The 13,059-nt window shown below is 46.4% G+C and overlaps 1 protein-coding gene across 1 annotated transcript in view; it reads left to right on the top strand.

The window, feature by feature from the left end:
- Positions 1–13,059, top strand: part of LOC136648589 (uncharacterized) — a 239,003-nt gene that overhangs the window by 200,091 nt on the left and 25,853 nt on the right. The window contains exon 4 of the mRNA XM_066624707.1: positions 141–322. Coding sequence (XP_066480804.1) covers positions 141–322 — 182 coding nt within the window. The remainder of the gene's footprint in view (positions 1–140; positions 323–13,059) is intronic.

Below are 13,059 nucleotides of genomic sequence, written 5' to 3'. Positions count from 1 at the left end.
TGTGATGGGTCATCATGATATCCTTTGCCTATTGTCACAAAAAAGAGATAACAAGGAACACTAGGACTCCAATGTTCATGTTGCATTTTTGAAATGTTAGCATCAAGGGACTTTATCATGTACCTATTTTGCATTTTCAGAGGAATACACTGAAAACTGGAATTTCACTTCTAGCAATTACCAGCTTTCACCATGTGAGGGTGCATTCAAAAGGAATATTTGCCATGGAAAGCCAAGACATCAGAAATGGTATTATGGCAACTATTGACTGGCAGATCCTACTGACCAAAGAAAGGTGTTGTGAATGCCAGGATATTCACAGGTATGTGGCTTGTGGGAAAGCGGTTACTTTTCAGTTTAAATCAACATGTATGATGTCACCACATAATGCTTATGGTGGGGTGGGGCTGAAGTGATATACACTGGTTGAAAGCTTGCTAGGCCAATATACTCCTAGTGCAATGGTTTTCAAACCACTTTCTGAGGAACTGAAGGGTTGTTCAGAAGTTTATCAGCAAGCTTTCCTGAAAGAAAAGATCTCATGCCCCACATGCAGTCACAAGGGTGGTTCAATCGTGTGAGTTTGGTTTACGTGGGGCATTTGGCCAGCACTCTGCATGAACTGAGCATGCACCCTAGCATACGCCCCAGAATCCTTTGCAAAGTGTTGTGATTTTCACAGCAGACATACAGCATTTATCAGCAGGCAAATTTACATGGAAGAGGTTTCAAAGGATAGCAAGTTTGAAAATGATTTAGGCAGAGACTATACCCCAGTGGCAGAGCATGTGCTTTGCATGAAGAAGATCTCATACTGTAGAAGAATAAGGCAGATTCATACTTTATATACATCATTGCACCAGTTTAATTGAAAAATTGCATCTCATACAGGAACTACATATATTTCAACTTATGCACAACTATGTGATATTACAGATTGGTCTTGATAGTGAAATGATAGTGAAATGATGACGGGCAACTGAGATAGAACCAGGAGCCTGTTTATGAAGGGTGGAGCATAACTGGATGACTCAGGGGGCAACCTGCAAGGCAACTGAAAAGTGGAATCCCCTTCCAAGTGTCCAGAGTGGAAGTCTGGTTCTCACACAGTACATTCTTATTTGTGGGAAAACACCTGTACAACAGAAAGTGTCCCCAAGATATTCTGGTTTAGGAAGGTTTCTTGGTTCATCCCATCATTACTACACAAGGTGTCTTGGTTTATTCCCTGGAGGCTGGGGGCTGGGGATAAGAATAGGCCCTCAGTTTGGCTGTACTTGTCGTAAGAGGCGACTAAACAGCCACCGGGTAGATGGGACTCGTCAGCCTGGGAAGGCAGCTCATCTGAGAGAAGGAAAACTCTGATCCCAAACCTCCACTGCCTTGTGGCTACATCCAGTTATGGAAAAGGCTTCAGGAGTCAACCTCGAGGCAAAATCCAGAGCCGGAGTCCCTGAGGCAGTTCATGGCTGAACACAGTCACGTTCTGGCAACTCCTGCGACACCGCTGGAACCAACCGTATTGGCCTCTGCCTTTCCATTGGACCATTTCAGTGACGTGGAGAGGGGGGATTTGCTGCATGGGAAACAGTCTATCCTCCATACCTACTTTACCCAGGCTTCGCGCACTGGAGAGGACACTCTGTTCCAGAACCACCATTCAGAGCACGATACCGTAGTCTTCCGAGAATGAAGGATGCCAACTAAGAAAAGTCTTGGTTTTGAGACGTTTTGATTTTTGGAGGTTTGGATTCATCACCAGCTGAGACAGCCCACTGATTTCAAGTGTTTGTTTTCAAGATACACAAACCAAATGCAAAAGTGGAAGCATCTCCCCTACATTCCAATTCCCATCTATGAAATGGAGCAAAGAGGATCCCACTGCAAGGAGAGCATCTCTTGTCTGGTTGCAATCAGACTCTGAGCACCATCAGGCTCCAGCATTGATTGCATGCTGCCTATTAGAGTTTTTCAGCTTCAGGAAAGTTTTCGGGTGGCCTGAGAAGTTTCCCTAACATATGAAGCTGCCTAAGACTAAAACCACAGGTTCTTAGTCCAATATTGTCAATTCTGACTGACAACAGCTTCCTTTTGGTCTCGTGCAAGAATCTTTGTATTATAACTCCCTCCAAAATAATGGACACATTTTGTGGCAGAAAACTCGGGATGAATCCGATTGGACACGGAGTAGAGCCCATTACAGAGCCTATTCCGTGGCGGTGGTAGCAGCGAAGAGATCGTTCTTCTCTGCTACCATTGCGTCTGCTGACAACCGTCCAGCAGAGCTGTTCCGTGTGGTGCGGGGCCTCCTCCATCAGGCCCCCCCAGTAGACCAGGAGGAATACACGGTCAGCCGCTGTGACGTGTTTGCGCAACATTTTGCAGATAAAATCGATCGTATTCGTCACAACTTGGATGCCACATTGACAGTGTCTGACGATGTCCCCTTGGCAACTGCTTGTCCTGTGTTGTGGGATTCTTTTCAGCTTGTACAGCCTGAGGATGTGGACAGACTCCTTTGGAGTGTGAGGCCATCTGCCTGCCTGCTCGACCCTTGCCCAGCTTGGTTGATAAGAGCTGCCCGGGGTGGGCTGGCTGAGTGGACAGGGAGGGTGGTCAACTCTTCCTTGATGGAGGGGATGTTACCACTCACTTTGAAACGGGCGGTGGTTCGCCCCCTCCTGAAGAAGTCCTCCCTGGATTCCACTGTGTTGGATAACTACCGGCCAGTCTCCAACATCCCGTTTCTGGGCAAGGTAATTGAGCGGGTGGTGGCATCCCAACTCCAAAGGGTCTTGGATGAAGCGGATTACCTGGATCCTTTTCAATCTGGCTTCAGGCCGGGCTTTGGGACGGAAACCGCCTTGGTCGCCTTGGTGGATGACCTACGCCGGGGACTGGACAGGGGGAGTGCGTCCCTGTTGGTCCTGCTGGACTTCTCAGCAGCTTTCAATACCATCGACCATGGTATCCTTCTGGGCCGATTGGCCGAGTTGGGAGCTGGAGGCACTGTTTTGCGGTGGTTCTGCTCCTACTTGGAGGGTCGGTCCCAGATGGTGGTGCTGGGGGATGCCTGTTCGACACCCTGGCCCTTGAGATGCGGGGTGCCACAGGGCTCAATTCTGTCCCCCATGCTATTTAACATCTACATGAAACCGCTGGGAGAGGTCATCCGGGGCTTTGGAGTAGGGTGCCATCAATATGCTGATGACACCCAGCTCTATCTCTCCTTTCCTCCAGACTCCAGGGTGGCGGTTGAGGGCCTGGAGCGCTGTCTGGAGGCAGTGAGGATCTGGATGGGGGCTAACAAGCTAAAGTTAAATCCAGATAAGACAGAGGCTCTCCTGGTTCGGAAATCCTTGATGCAGGTGCTGGACTATCGGCTTGCGCTGAATGGGGTTGCACTCCCTCTGAAGGAGCAGGTCCACAGCTTGGGGGTCCACCTGGACTCGCAGCTGCTCCTGGATTCCCAGGTGGCGGCTGTGGCTAGGGGGGCCTTCGCTCAGCTTCGGCTGGTGCGCCAGCTGCGGCCGTACTTGGATCGTGCAGACCTGGCCACGGTGATCCATGCCTCGGTGACATCGAGATTAGATTACTGTAACGCGCTCTATGTGGGGCTGCCCTTGAAGACGGTTCGGAAACTGCAACTAGTGCAGAATGCGGCGGCCCGCGTGGTTACTGGAGGTAGACGGTTCGACTCTGTCAGTCCGCTTCTCCAGCGGCTGCATTGGGCCCATTCGTTTCCGGGCCCAATTCAAGGTGCTGGTATTGACCTTTAAAGCCCTATACTGCTCTGGGCCAGGGTATCTTAGAGATCGCCTGCTCCCGTACAATCCGGCTCGCCCTCTCAGGTCATCAGAGAAGGCCTTTCTACAAGTGCCGCCGCCTAGGGAGGTACGTGGGGCGGCTGCAAGAAATAGGGCCTTCTCAGTAGTGGCACCAACGCTATGGAACTCCCTTCCCCTTGACTTAAGAATGGCTCCCTCTCTTGAGACCCTTCGGCAAGGCCTGAAGACCCTTCTGTTTAAACAGGCCTTCTGAGTTCTCAGCCTTTTAACATCTTTTTAACATCTTTTAATATTTTTTACAGGCCTGATTCTTTTATGACTTGCTACTGCTCTATGCTCTTTTAACCTATTTTTTTACTCTGACTGCTGTTTTTTATGATGTGTTAATATGTTTTTATTTGTTTTTAAATTGTTTTTAATATGTTGTAAGCCACCTTGAGTCCCTTCGGGGAGAAAGGCGGGGTAAAAATAAAGTTGTTGTTGTTGTTGTTGTTGTTGTTGTTATTATTATTTCACACAAGGCCCAGATATGCAACAAACACCCCCTGCACACAGTGACATGGAACTGTTGCCCTGGGAATGATTCTATGGAGCTGGAAAGTGTGTGGTGGTCTCTTTTTCATACAGTTAGTACCCTCCCTCCCAATGGGTTGTATGGGAAGTTCAGCATGATTCATTCCAACCATCTGTTTTTGTTTTTTTTAAACACACACACACACATCAGGGGCATGTGGGCCCATCATGAGGAAATGGTTCCTGCACCACTGTGTATGCGTGTGACAGGGGCCTGATTTCAGCAGGACTTGCTCCCTTGATAAATGTGGTTAGGGTTGCACCATTAATCAGCTAGTACTAATTACAGCTGTTCTCAAGTTGCCATTCAAAATCAGTTTTAAACTAGATCTTTGATATTTTCCGCTTCCCCTCAGTGCTAGCGAGAGACACTTTTAAACTTTCGGACACATTCCAATGACAAACCGGCATGTTTATGACCTTTATTTGTTTGGGAACATCTGGGCGGGTGTAGGTTAGAGTGGCATATTTCAAGGGACTTACGAAGGGGTTATTTCAGCCCCTCACAGTTCCATAAAATATTTAAAAGATGTACTGAATGTCTCAAAATTGTGCCATGTCCACGTGGCTTTTGTGTTATGAAATCATATGTGCTCTTTCATTGCATCTGGGCCCCACTGTGCACATATTCCGCTAAAGCTTACGAAAGCTAAAGAAAGTCCCATCTGTAATGGAAGATCAGAAAATCATCAGGTGGATGATGTGGTTTTGACAGCTGTTTGACAGCTCTGGGAAAGGCAGGGCTAACTCCACAGCTGTAATCAATCAAGGCCAATAGAGACCTGGATGGACACCTGAGCTTCATTTGACCTTGATGGGACTTTGAATGAGCTAACAAGGTAGCTCACAGCTGAGCTGCATTTGGATAATGGGACATACAGGAATAAAAGGCAGCTTCAGAAGGAGCCAAGGGCTACCCAGACCTACGGGACACAGACACACTGACACACATGGGAGAAGGGGACTGCCAGGACTCTGCTGGAGGACACAGAAGAGAGGACTGCCCGGACCCTGCTGAAAGAGACACTCTGCTGGAGAGGACACAGAGGATGGACTCTGCTGCAGAAGACTGGATTGGGAAGACTGGACTGTGCTTTGGGAGACAGGGTAGCATTGGGGGAATAGTTTGGATGGGACACCATCCCATTCATACTGTATTTTATGGACCAGGACCAGTACTGCACTATATTTGTCTTGTCACTTTTGAGCATGGAAAATGTATCCCATGGACAATGTATCTGCTTTATTTGGGACGTTTTCAGCTGACGGTCCCAGGGGATGTTAATCCCATGTTGCAACACACTCATGCCTGAATGCCCTCACAGCTCAGTTAAAAGAACCAAACTTGAACCCTAAACTGATTCCAATTAATGTAGTGTATTTGAATCCTATCCTTTCTCCAAAGAGTTTGGGATAGCAGACATGATGCTGGTGGGTGGGTGTACACGCACTCATGTTCTGATGGGCGTGTGCCCGTGTGTATTATCTCATTTCATCCTCACAACAACCTCTTGAGACACTGATAGAGTGATTGATCTAAGATCACCAAGTGAACTTCAGAGATGAGAAGGACCATGAGTCCAAATCTCCCCATCAACTCCAAGTCCAGGCAAAAGGAAGTACTTCTTCAGCTAATTGATCTATGGAAGTAGAACTAGATCAAATGAGTTCGAATTGCAAGAGAGGTGATTCCGGGCAGACATCAGGAAGAAATTCCTGATGATAAAGGTGGTCAGGTAGGAACAGATTGCTAGTAAGGGCGGAACAGAGTGCCGAGGGAGGTTGTGGATTCTCTCATACTAGAGTTCTTCAGGTAGAGGCTCAACAGGCACTTGCTGGAGATGTTCTAGAAGGATTTCCTGCTTTAAGTGGGTAGGGGGTTGGACTAGATAACCTTGTGGACTAGTTGGACTAGAAAACCTTGTTGAACTAGATAACCTTGTTGGATTAGATCAGGGATGTCCAAACCCCAGCCCAGGGGCCACTTGCGGCCCTCGGGGACTCCCAATCATGCCCGCAGGGTGCCCCCAGTCTCCAATGAGCTTCTGGCCCTCTGGAGACTTGCTGAAGCCCATGCTGGCCCGATGCAACTGCTCTCAGTTTGAGGGTGACAGTTTGACCTCTTGCATAAGCTGTAGGATGAGGGCTCCCTCCACTGCTTGCTGTTTCATGTCTGTAATGCAGCAGTGGCAGCGAAGAAAAGGCTAGCCTTGCTTTGTGAAAGGCCTTTTATGGGCCTTGAGCTATTGCAAGACCTTCATTCATTCATAGAATTTCCATCTCTAATATATTTATTCATGTAAATTCATTCAAATTTGAAATGTAAATTAATTCTTTTTTTCCCGGCCAGCCACACAGTGTCAGAGAGATGATGTGGCCCTCCTGCCAAAAAGTTTGGACACCCCTGGACCAAGTAACCTTCCAATTCTATTATTCTATGAATTCCTTGCCCAGCGATATCATTTTGGCCACCAGCATAGATGGCATTTAAAGGCATTGACAACTGCAGGGTGGGAATTGTCAACAGTTGTTATCCACAATAGCCAAGGGCAGGCTCCATGTTCAGAAGTTGTATACCCCCTCAGTATAAACAACAGGGGGAGGCTGTGGCCTTTGCACCCTAACTGGCCACTGCAGTAAAGAGATCACTGCACTAGACAGGCTGTTTGTCTGATCCAGCCAAGCTTCTCTTCCACTCATTTTGTAGCACTAACTCATTGTGTTCTACTGGTCCTGCTGCAAGCTCCCTGTTTCAGGCATAGCCTTCCACAGCACAGGTGCAATTTTAAAATATAGCTCCCCTTGGCAACGCTGCTCACAGGCAAAGCAGCCGAGCTTCCTGAGAAAGCTGGGCTCTCTGCATCAGCTTACCAGGAGTTCCTGGTGCGGCTTTCCTTGATTATGTGATGCCGTTTCAGTTACCCACAGGCTTTAATTGCAGTAACAGTAAGAGGCTTGAACAGTCAGAGTCATGTGTTGCTGCTTACAAGAAGCTCAGTGGTGTGTTCTGGTGAGGGGAAATCCCCTGGAAAAGCTGGAGCCAGACTGAACACGGCAGCGTGCAGTTGGGCTTTTCCTGTGCGCGAGGGAACCGTGTCAGTCAAGCAAAGAACACCATGTGCTGACAGGCTGCCTGGGGTGGGGTTCGCCGTCAGAGACACACATGACAGTAAAGCCAGTTTGGCAATCTTCTTCAGGTTCAGCCGAATGTCTTTTGACACAGATGGGAGGTCCCATTAACTCTTCCACTGCCCCTTTGCATATTGCATTCACACCTAGATCACAAGCAAGAGCTCTGGGTGGGTGATCATATCACCAAAGTCATTTATGTGGATTCTGTGGTTGAGCTCAGTGCACTGAAACAGACACTGAACATCCTGTTCTTTGTTCCAGAAAGTCAGGTTTCTAGCCCCTAAATGGGCGAAGATTACCTTGATTTGAGGGCAACATGTGGTGAAATCTCAGAAACGCGCCCGACACATGCATTGAAAAGACTCGTGACTCTAAACAAGTCAGTAGAGGGCTCTGGATGAATCCTGACAGCCATTATGACTTGTGTATGGGTCGAGTCAATGGGGCTGGAGACTCGGGTTTTGACTCAAATCTGGGGGAGGTGCCTCTGGCACATCCCTGATATCATGCCTGGTAGTGGGAAGACAGCCCCCAAACATATACACTTTCTGTGTTATTTTGCATTATTTTAATCTTGTTCATTTTAGAAATCTGTCTGATGGCTTATTGCGCTGTTTTATATTTCAACAGCTGCCTTGAGCACCTTATGATGGAAAAGTGGAATAAAGGAATTCTAATACAATACACAAATGCATTAAGCAAGTGCATCCTGTTGCGGGGACTGTCCACTGCTGTTGCTGTGATTGATCACAGTAGGTGGTAGCCAACATTTTTGGCTAGGACAAGTGCAAGTATGAGATCACCTCACCCCAGTGCTCAAGTGCATATGCAGCTCTTGGGGCAGTCTTGCCTTTAGTCTTTTGGCCCAGGGAGCAAACACTAAAATAGCCAAAGACACACACAGGATGTGCTGTGCAGACCTGACTCTGTGCCATAGCCAAGCCAACAGGTCCTCCTACACCTGCCCACGCATGCCACAAACCCCTGTTGGCTGTACCACGTGGCATCTATGCCACCTTTACCCATTCATGTGTTAGTATATTCAGTATAGAGAAGTGTGATCACAAGTCTACCATAATCACCTATAATTGCACGGTGCAAAAACACCCATAGGTATGATAGGCTCACATGGCAAGTCACAGTGTCACAGTGTCACAGATTCACCAGTGTCACAGTCACAAGTCACAGATTCAAACCTGCACTTTTCGAGGGTTTAGGAATAATTCTGCTTTCAATGGCATAGTAATAGATGAAAACGCCTCTGAGCATGTGCAAAGCCCATTTTCCACCACAAGCAGCCTCTAAATATTTGGGATGGAGGGTGGAGGCTTCCAGGAAGGCTAGACATTTTGAACCATTTTCCAGTGAAGCTACCAATCACTCACATGTGCCTGGAGCCAAAAGCAGAAGCAAGTGGAACAGGCTCAGCCTCATTCCATTGGAGCTGCCAAGAGGGACCAACTGGCAAGAGAAGGGGACTTTTTTCCCCCTTGACATCCTTCTTTTTAAGTGTTCAAAGCAACAGCCTAGAAGCAAAACTGTGATATTCAACACATGGAAACGAAAATAATAATGTTGAGAAAAATCCCTCCCCATTCTCACCAAAGTTCAAATTAATTAATTTCTGCAAAAGGAATGAGCGTCACATGAGGTACAATGCAGCCCCAGTCTCCATGGGGCAGAATGTGACCCTGCAATTGCAAATGACCCAGAATTTCCAACTCTGCTACCAAATGCATACATGTTATCAGATGGCTTAGCAAATTGCTCCATTTCTAGGGAAGAGAGGGTCTCCCCCCTTTAGATCTTTTCTTATTACTTCTTGTTTCACTCTTGCTCTGTGCTATGCTTCCCTCCTCCAAAATACAATCACAACATGGAGAACTGTATTTCTAAAGGGATTCATTTTAGAATGAAAATGAAAATGAATTACTTTCTAGAATTAGCCATTGTAATCCAAGCACTTGCTGTCATTTTCAGCTCCTTCATTTGCATCTTCCGCCCCTCTATTATTCATGCATATGTGCACATTGATAAAACACTACAAAAAAGGTAACTGTGATAAGATTATATGCAGGAACACATCCAGGGTTCTCTTTGGCTGTGTTTTATTGATATATTCATGCTGCCCTGCATTGGTAAAACACAGCACAAAGAGAACTTCAATACAACTATATGTATAATCACATCAAGATTGCCTTTTTGCCTTTTTTATTTTATCAGTCTGCATATGGACATTGGTAACAAGTGAGGGGGTAGGTATAACAAGAACTGAACATGAGACGACTCTAGCTCAGTGTTTCTCAAACTGGTGATTGAGACCCACTAGGTGGGTCGTGAGCCAATTTCAGGTGGGTCCCCATTCATTTCAATGTGTATTTTATTTTAATATATGAGAATTTATGCTACCATAGTATGTGACTGCATCTGGAGAAATGTTACAGATCTGAACTTTTAACAGGCTACTAAGTATATGCTTATAACAATGTTAGTCAATGGGGTTGGCTCCCAGGTAAAAGTTGATAGGATTGTAGCTTTTGGGATGTTTGGGGAATTTTTTTAAACAGATCAGCTTTTTTTTTTAAACAGATCAGCTTTTATACAAATCCCTCTGCTTGGGGTGGTTCAGAGGGTTGTTCTTTATTTTAAATAAAATTTTAAACATATACTTATTGTAAACTTTTAATTTTATTACTGCCACAATTTCCTGGAAGTAAGCACCATTGAACACACTAGGACTTACTTCTAAGTAGACATGCATAGGATTGTGCCCTTAATTTGATTTTGTCATATGGGGGTATAAAAATTTTCCTGCCTGATGATGTCACATTCGGCCATGATATCACTTCCACGTGGGTCCCAACAAATTGTCATTCTAAAATGTGGGTCCCAGTCCAAAAACATTTGAGAATCACTGATCTAGCTGACTGACTAACAAAGCACTGCCACCCACACTTCTGATCAAAGCCATTGCTTTAACCCATTTCTTCCCAGCCCACAGGTGTACACGTTGGGTCCCTGTTGTGTATATGCAATGTTAGGCAGAAATGGCTTAAAGTATAGATGAAGCAGAGGTGATGCTATGCTGTCTTTTTTGGCTGGTGTCATATGGTGTAAACAGGGCTTTTAAAACCCCCAGAGAAGGAAACCATTGAGTGAGTGAAAAAGAAAAAAAATACAAACAAACAAGGCACTTGGAGAAGGAAAAAAAAAAATAACCACACCACAAATTACAGTGCTTTATGGCTTAAAAAAGAAAAAGGAGAAGATTATTAAAATGCAAATTTCTGTAGCAACTTTATCATTGACTCACACGATTCTGCTCTGTACCAGAGTAACTCAATACTTGTTGATGCCTTAATTGGAAAATCCAAATGGCATCCCTCCCCCCCCCCCCCCAATCCTGGCAAATTGCAGTGAGGGCTGCTCTTGCATATCTCCCATTCAATTCAATGGGGCTTGCACAAGAGAGCCTTGCTAAAGCTCATGGATCATCTGTTTCCCACTTTGAACTCTTAAGGACACCCCAAATCAGACACCCCAAAGTGGCCAGCTGTCTTTATCAAACTACAATCATTGGCCTCAGCTTCCCAGGATTTCGGGTCAGAGTCTTCCACAGCCCTACTGGGAGAAACAGGGAACTAAACCTGGGACCATTTGCATGTGAAGCATGCACACTGCTACTGAGCTGTGGCCCTAACTTATGGCAGGCTTACTTCTGACTTTGTGTGTTTGAAGTAAGTCCGGAACCAGACAGAGGACATCTCAGAGCCAATTCAGAAGATGCTTTTCCAGTCAGCCCCTCTTGGAGCACTCAAAGATGGGAGCATTCTGTGAGCTCATACATCCATCCCCTTGTCACAACAAGGATCTACTCTTAATCATATGGGGGGGGGGGAATGCATCTGAACCACCCCTTGTGGGCAATTTAAATAATACATTAGATAGTATTTATCTTTAATACTTAAATGTAGTTATTTAAAGTAGTATCTAAATCTAGAGTCTCCAAACACCAGCCCAAGGGCCAAATCCGACCTTCCGGAGGATTTTATCCTGTCCACGAGGTTCCCCAGTATCTCAGAGTAAAAATATCTCAAAAGGCGCAGTGGATTTCTGGGTTTCCCAGCATGGGTATATACCTCATTCAGCCACTAGAGGTGCTGAATATAATGCAATGTAATGGAAAGAAATTATTCCATTGCATTGCATTACATTCAGCACCTCTAGTGGCTGAATGAGGAATATACTGATACTGGGAGACCTGGACTATACAGTTAATATCTATAGTAAACTTATACAGATCAGTTACTGAGACCACAAAAAAGTTTGAAATCTGCATTCTTTACTCAGAATTTCTTTACTCAGCGTGTGGTCGGTCTGTGGAACTCCTTGCCGCAGGATGTGGTGCTGGCGTCTAGCCTAGACGCCTTTAAAAGGGGATTGGACAAGTTTCTGGAGGAAAAATCCATTACGGGGTACAAGCCGTACAAGCCATGATATGTATGCGCAACCTCCTGATTTTAGAAATGGGTTATGTCAGAATGCCAGATGCAAGGGAGGGCACCAGGATGAGGTCTCTTGTTATCTGGTGTGCTCTCTGGGGCATTTGGTGGGCTGCTGTGAGATACAGGAAGCTGGACTGGATGGGCCTATGGCCTGATCCAGTGGGGCTGTTCTTATGTTCTTATGCATTGTAGGTTGCTTGATGCTTTTTCAGAATCCATTCCCCCTCTTCCTGTGCAAGTCAATTTTGCTCTCTGCTCCCCTTCTCCTTCCACCCACACCCACTTATTGTATTCAATCAAACGCTCAGCACATCGGTTCTCCACATATATATTATTTATCTATTTTCTGACCCTTGACACCACAGTCCTGGAACGTGCTGGAATCCCTAGCATGTATTCACTCCTGAAACAGAGACGCCTGAGTTGGCTCGGTCATGTCGTGAGAATGGATGATGGCCGGATCCCAAAGGATCTCCTCTATGGAGAACTCGTGCAAGGAAAGTGCCCTACAGGTAGACCACAGCTGCGATACAAGGACATCTGCAAGAGGGATCTGAAGGCCTTAGGGATGGACCTCAACAAGTGGGAAACCCTGGCCTCTGAGCGGCCCGCTTGGAGGCAGGCTGTGCAGCATGGCCTTTCCCAGTTTGAAGAGACACTTGGCCAACAGTCTGAGGCTAAGAGGCAAAGAAGGAAGGCCTGTAGCCAGGGAGACAGACCAGGGACAGACTGCACTTGCTCCCGGTGTGGAAGGGATTGTCACTCCCGGATTGGCCTTTTCAGCCACACTAGACACTGTGCCAGAACCACCTTTCAGAGCGCGATACCATAGTCTTTCGAGACTGAAGGTTGCCAATGCCAATGACACCATGTCAGATATACAATGCAGTCCTCGTGCCAAAAAGTTTGAAGACCCCTGATCTAAATTGTGCATGAAAGGGTAGTATGGACAAAGCTCTCCCTCCATGCAGTTAGGCAGTGGAGCCCAGACACAGCAGGGAGAAGCAGGCGATGAGTGTGCATGGCTGCAGAGGGGGAGGTTAGAAAAGTGTAATCTGAAC

The sequence above is a fragment of the Tiliqua scincoides genome, chromosome 4 (genome assembly GCF_035046505.1).
Source record: "Tiliqua scincoides isolate rTilSci1 chromosome 4, rTilSci1.hap2, whole genome shotgun sequence".
In the NCBI taxonomy this organism is placed as follows: domain Eukaryota; kingdom Metazoa; phylum Chordata; class Lepidosauria; order Squamata; family Scincidae; genus Tiliqua; species Tiliqua scincoides.
Note: the sequence above shows the minus strand (reverse complement) of the source record. Positions and strands in the feature narration are given on the sequence as shown.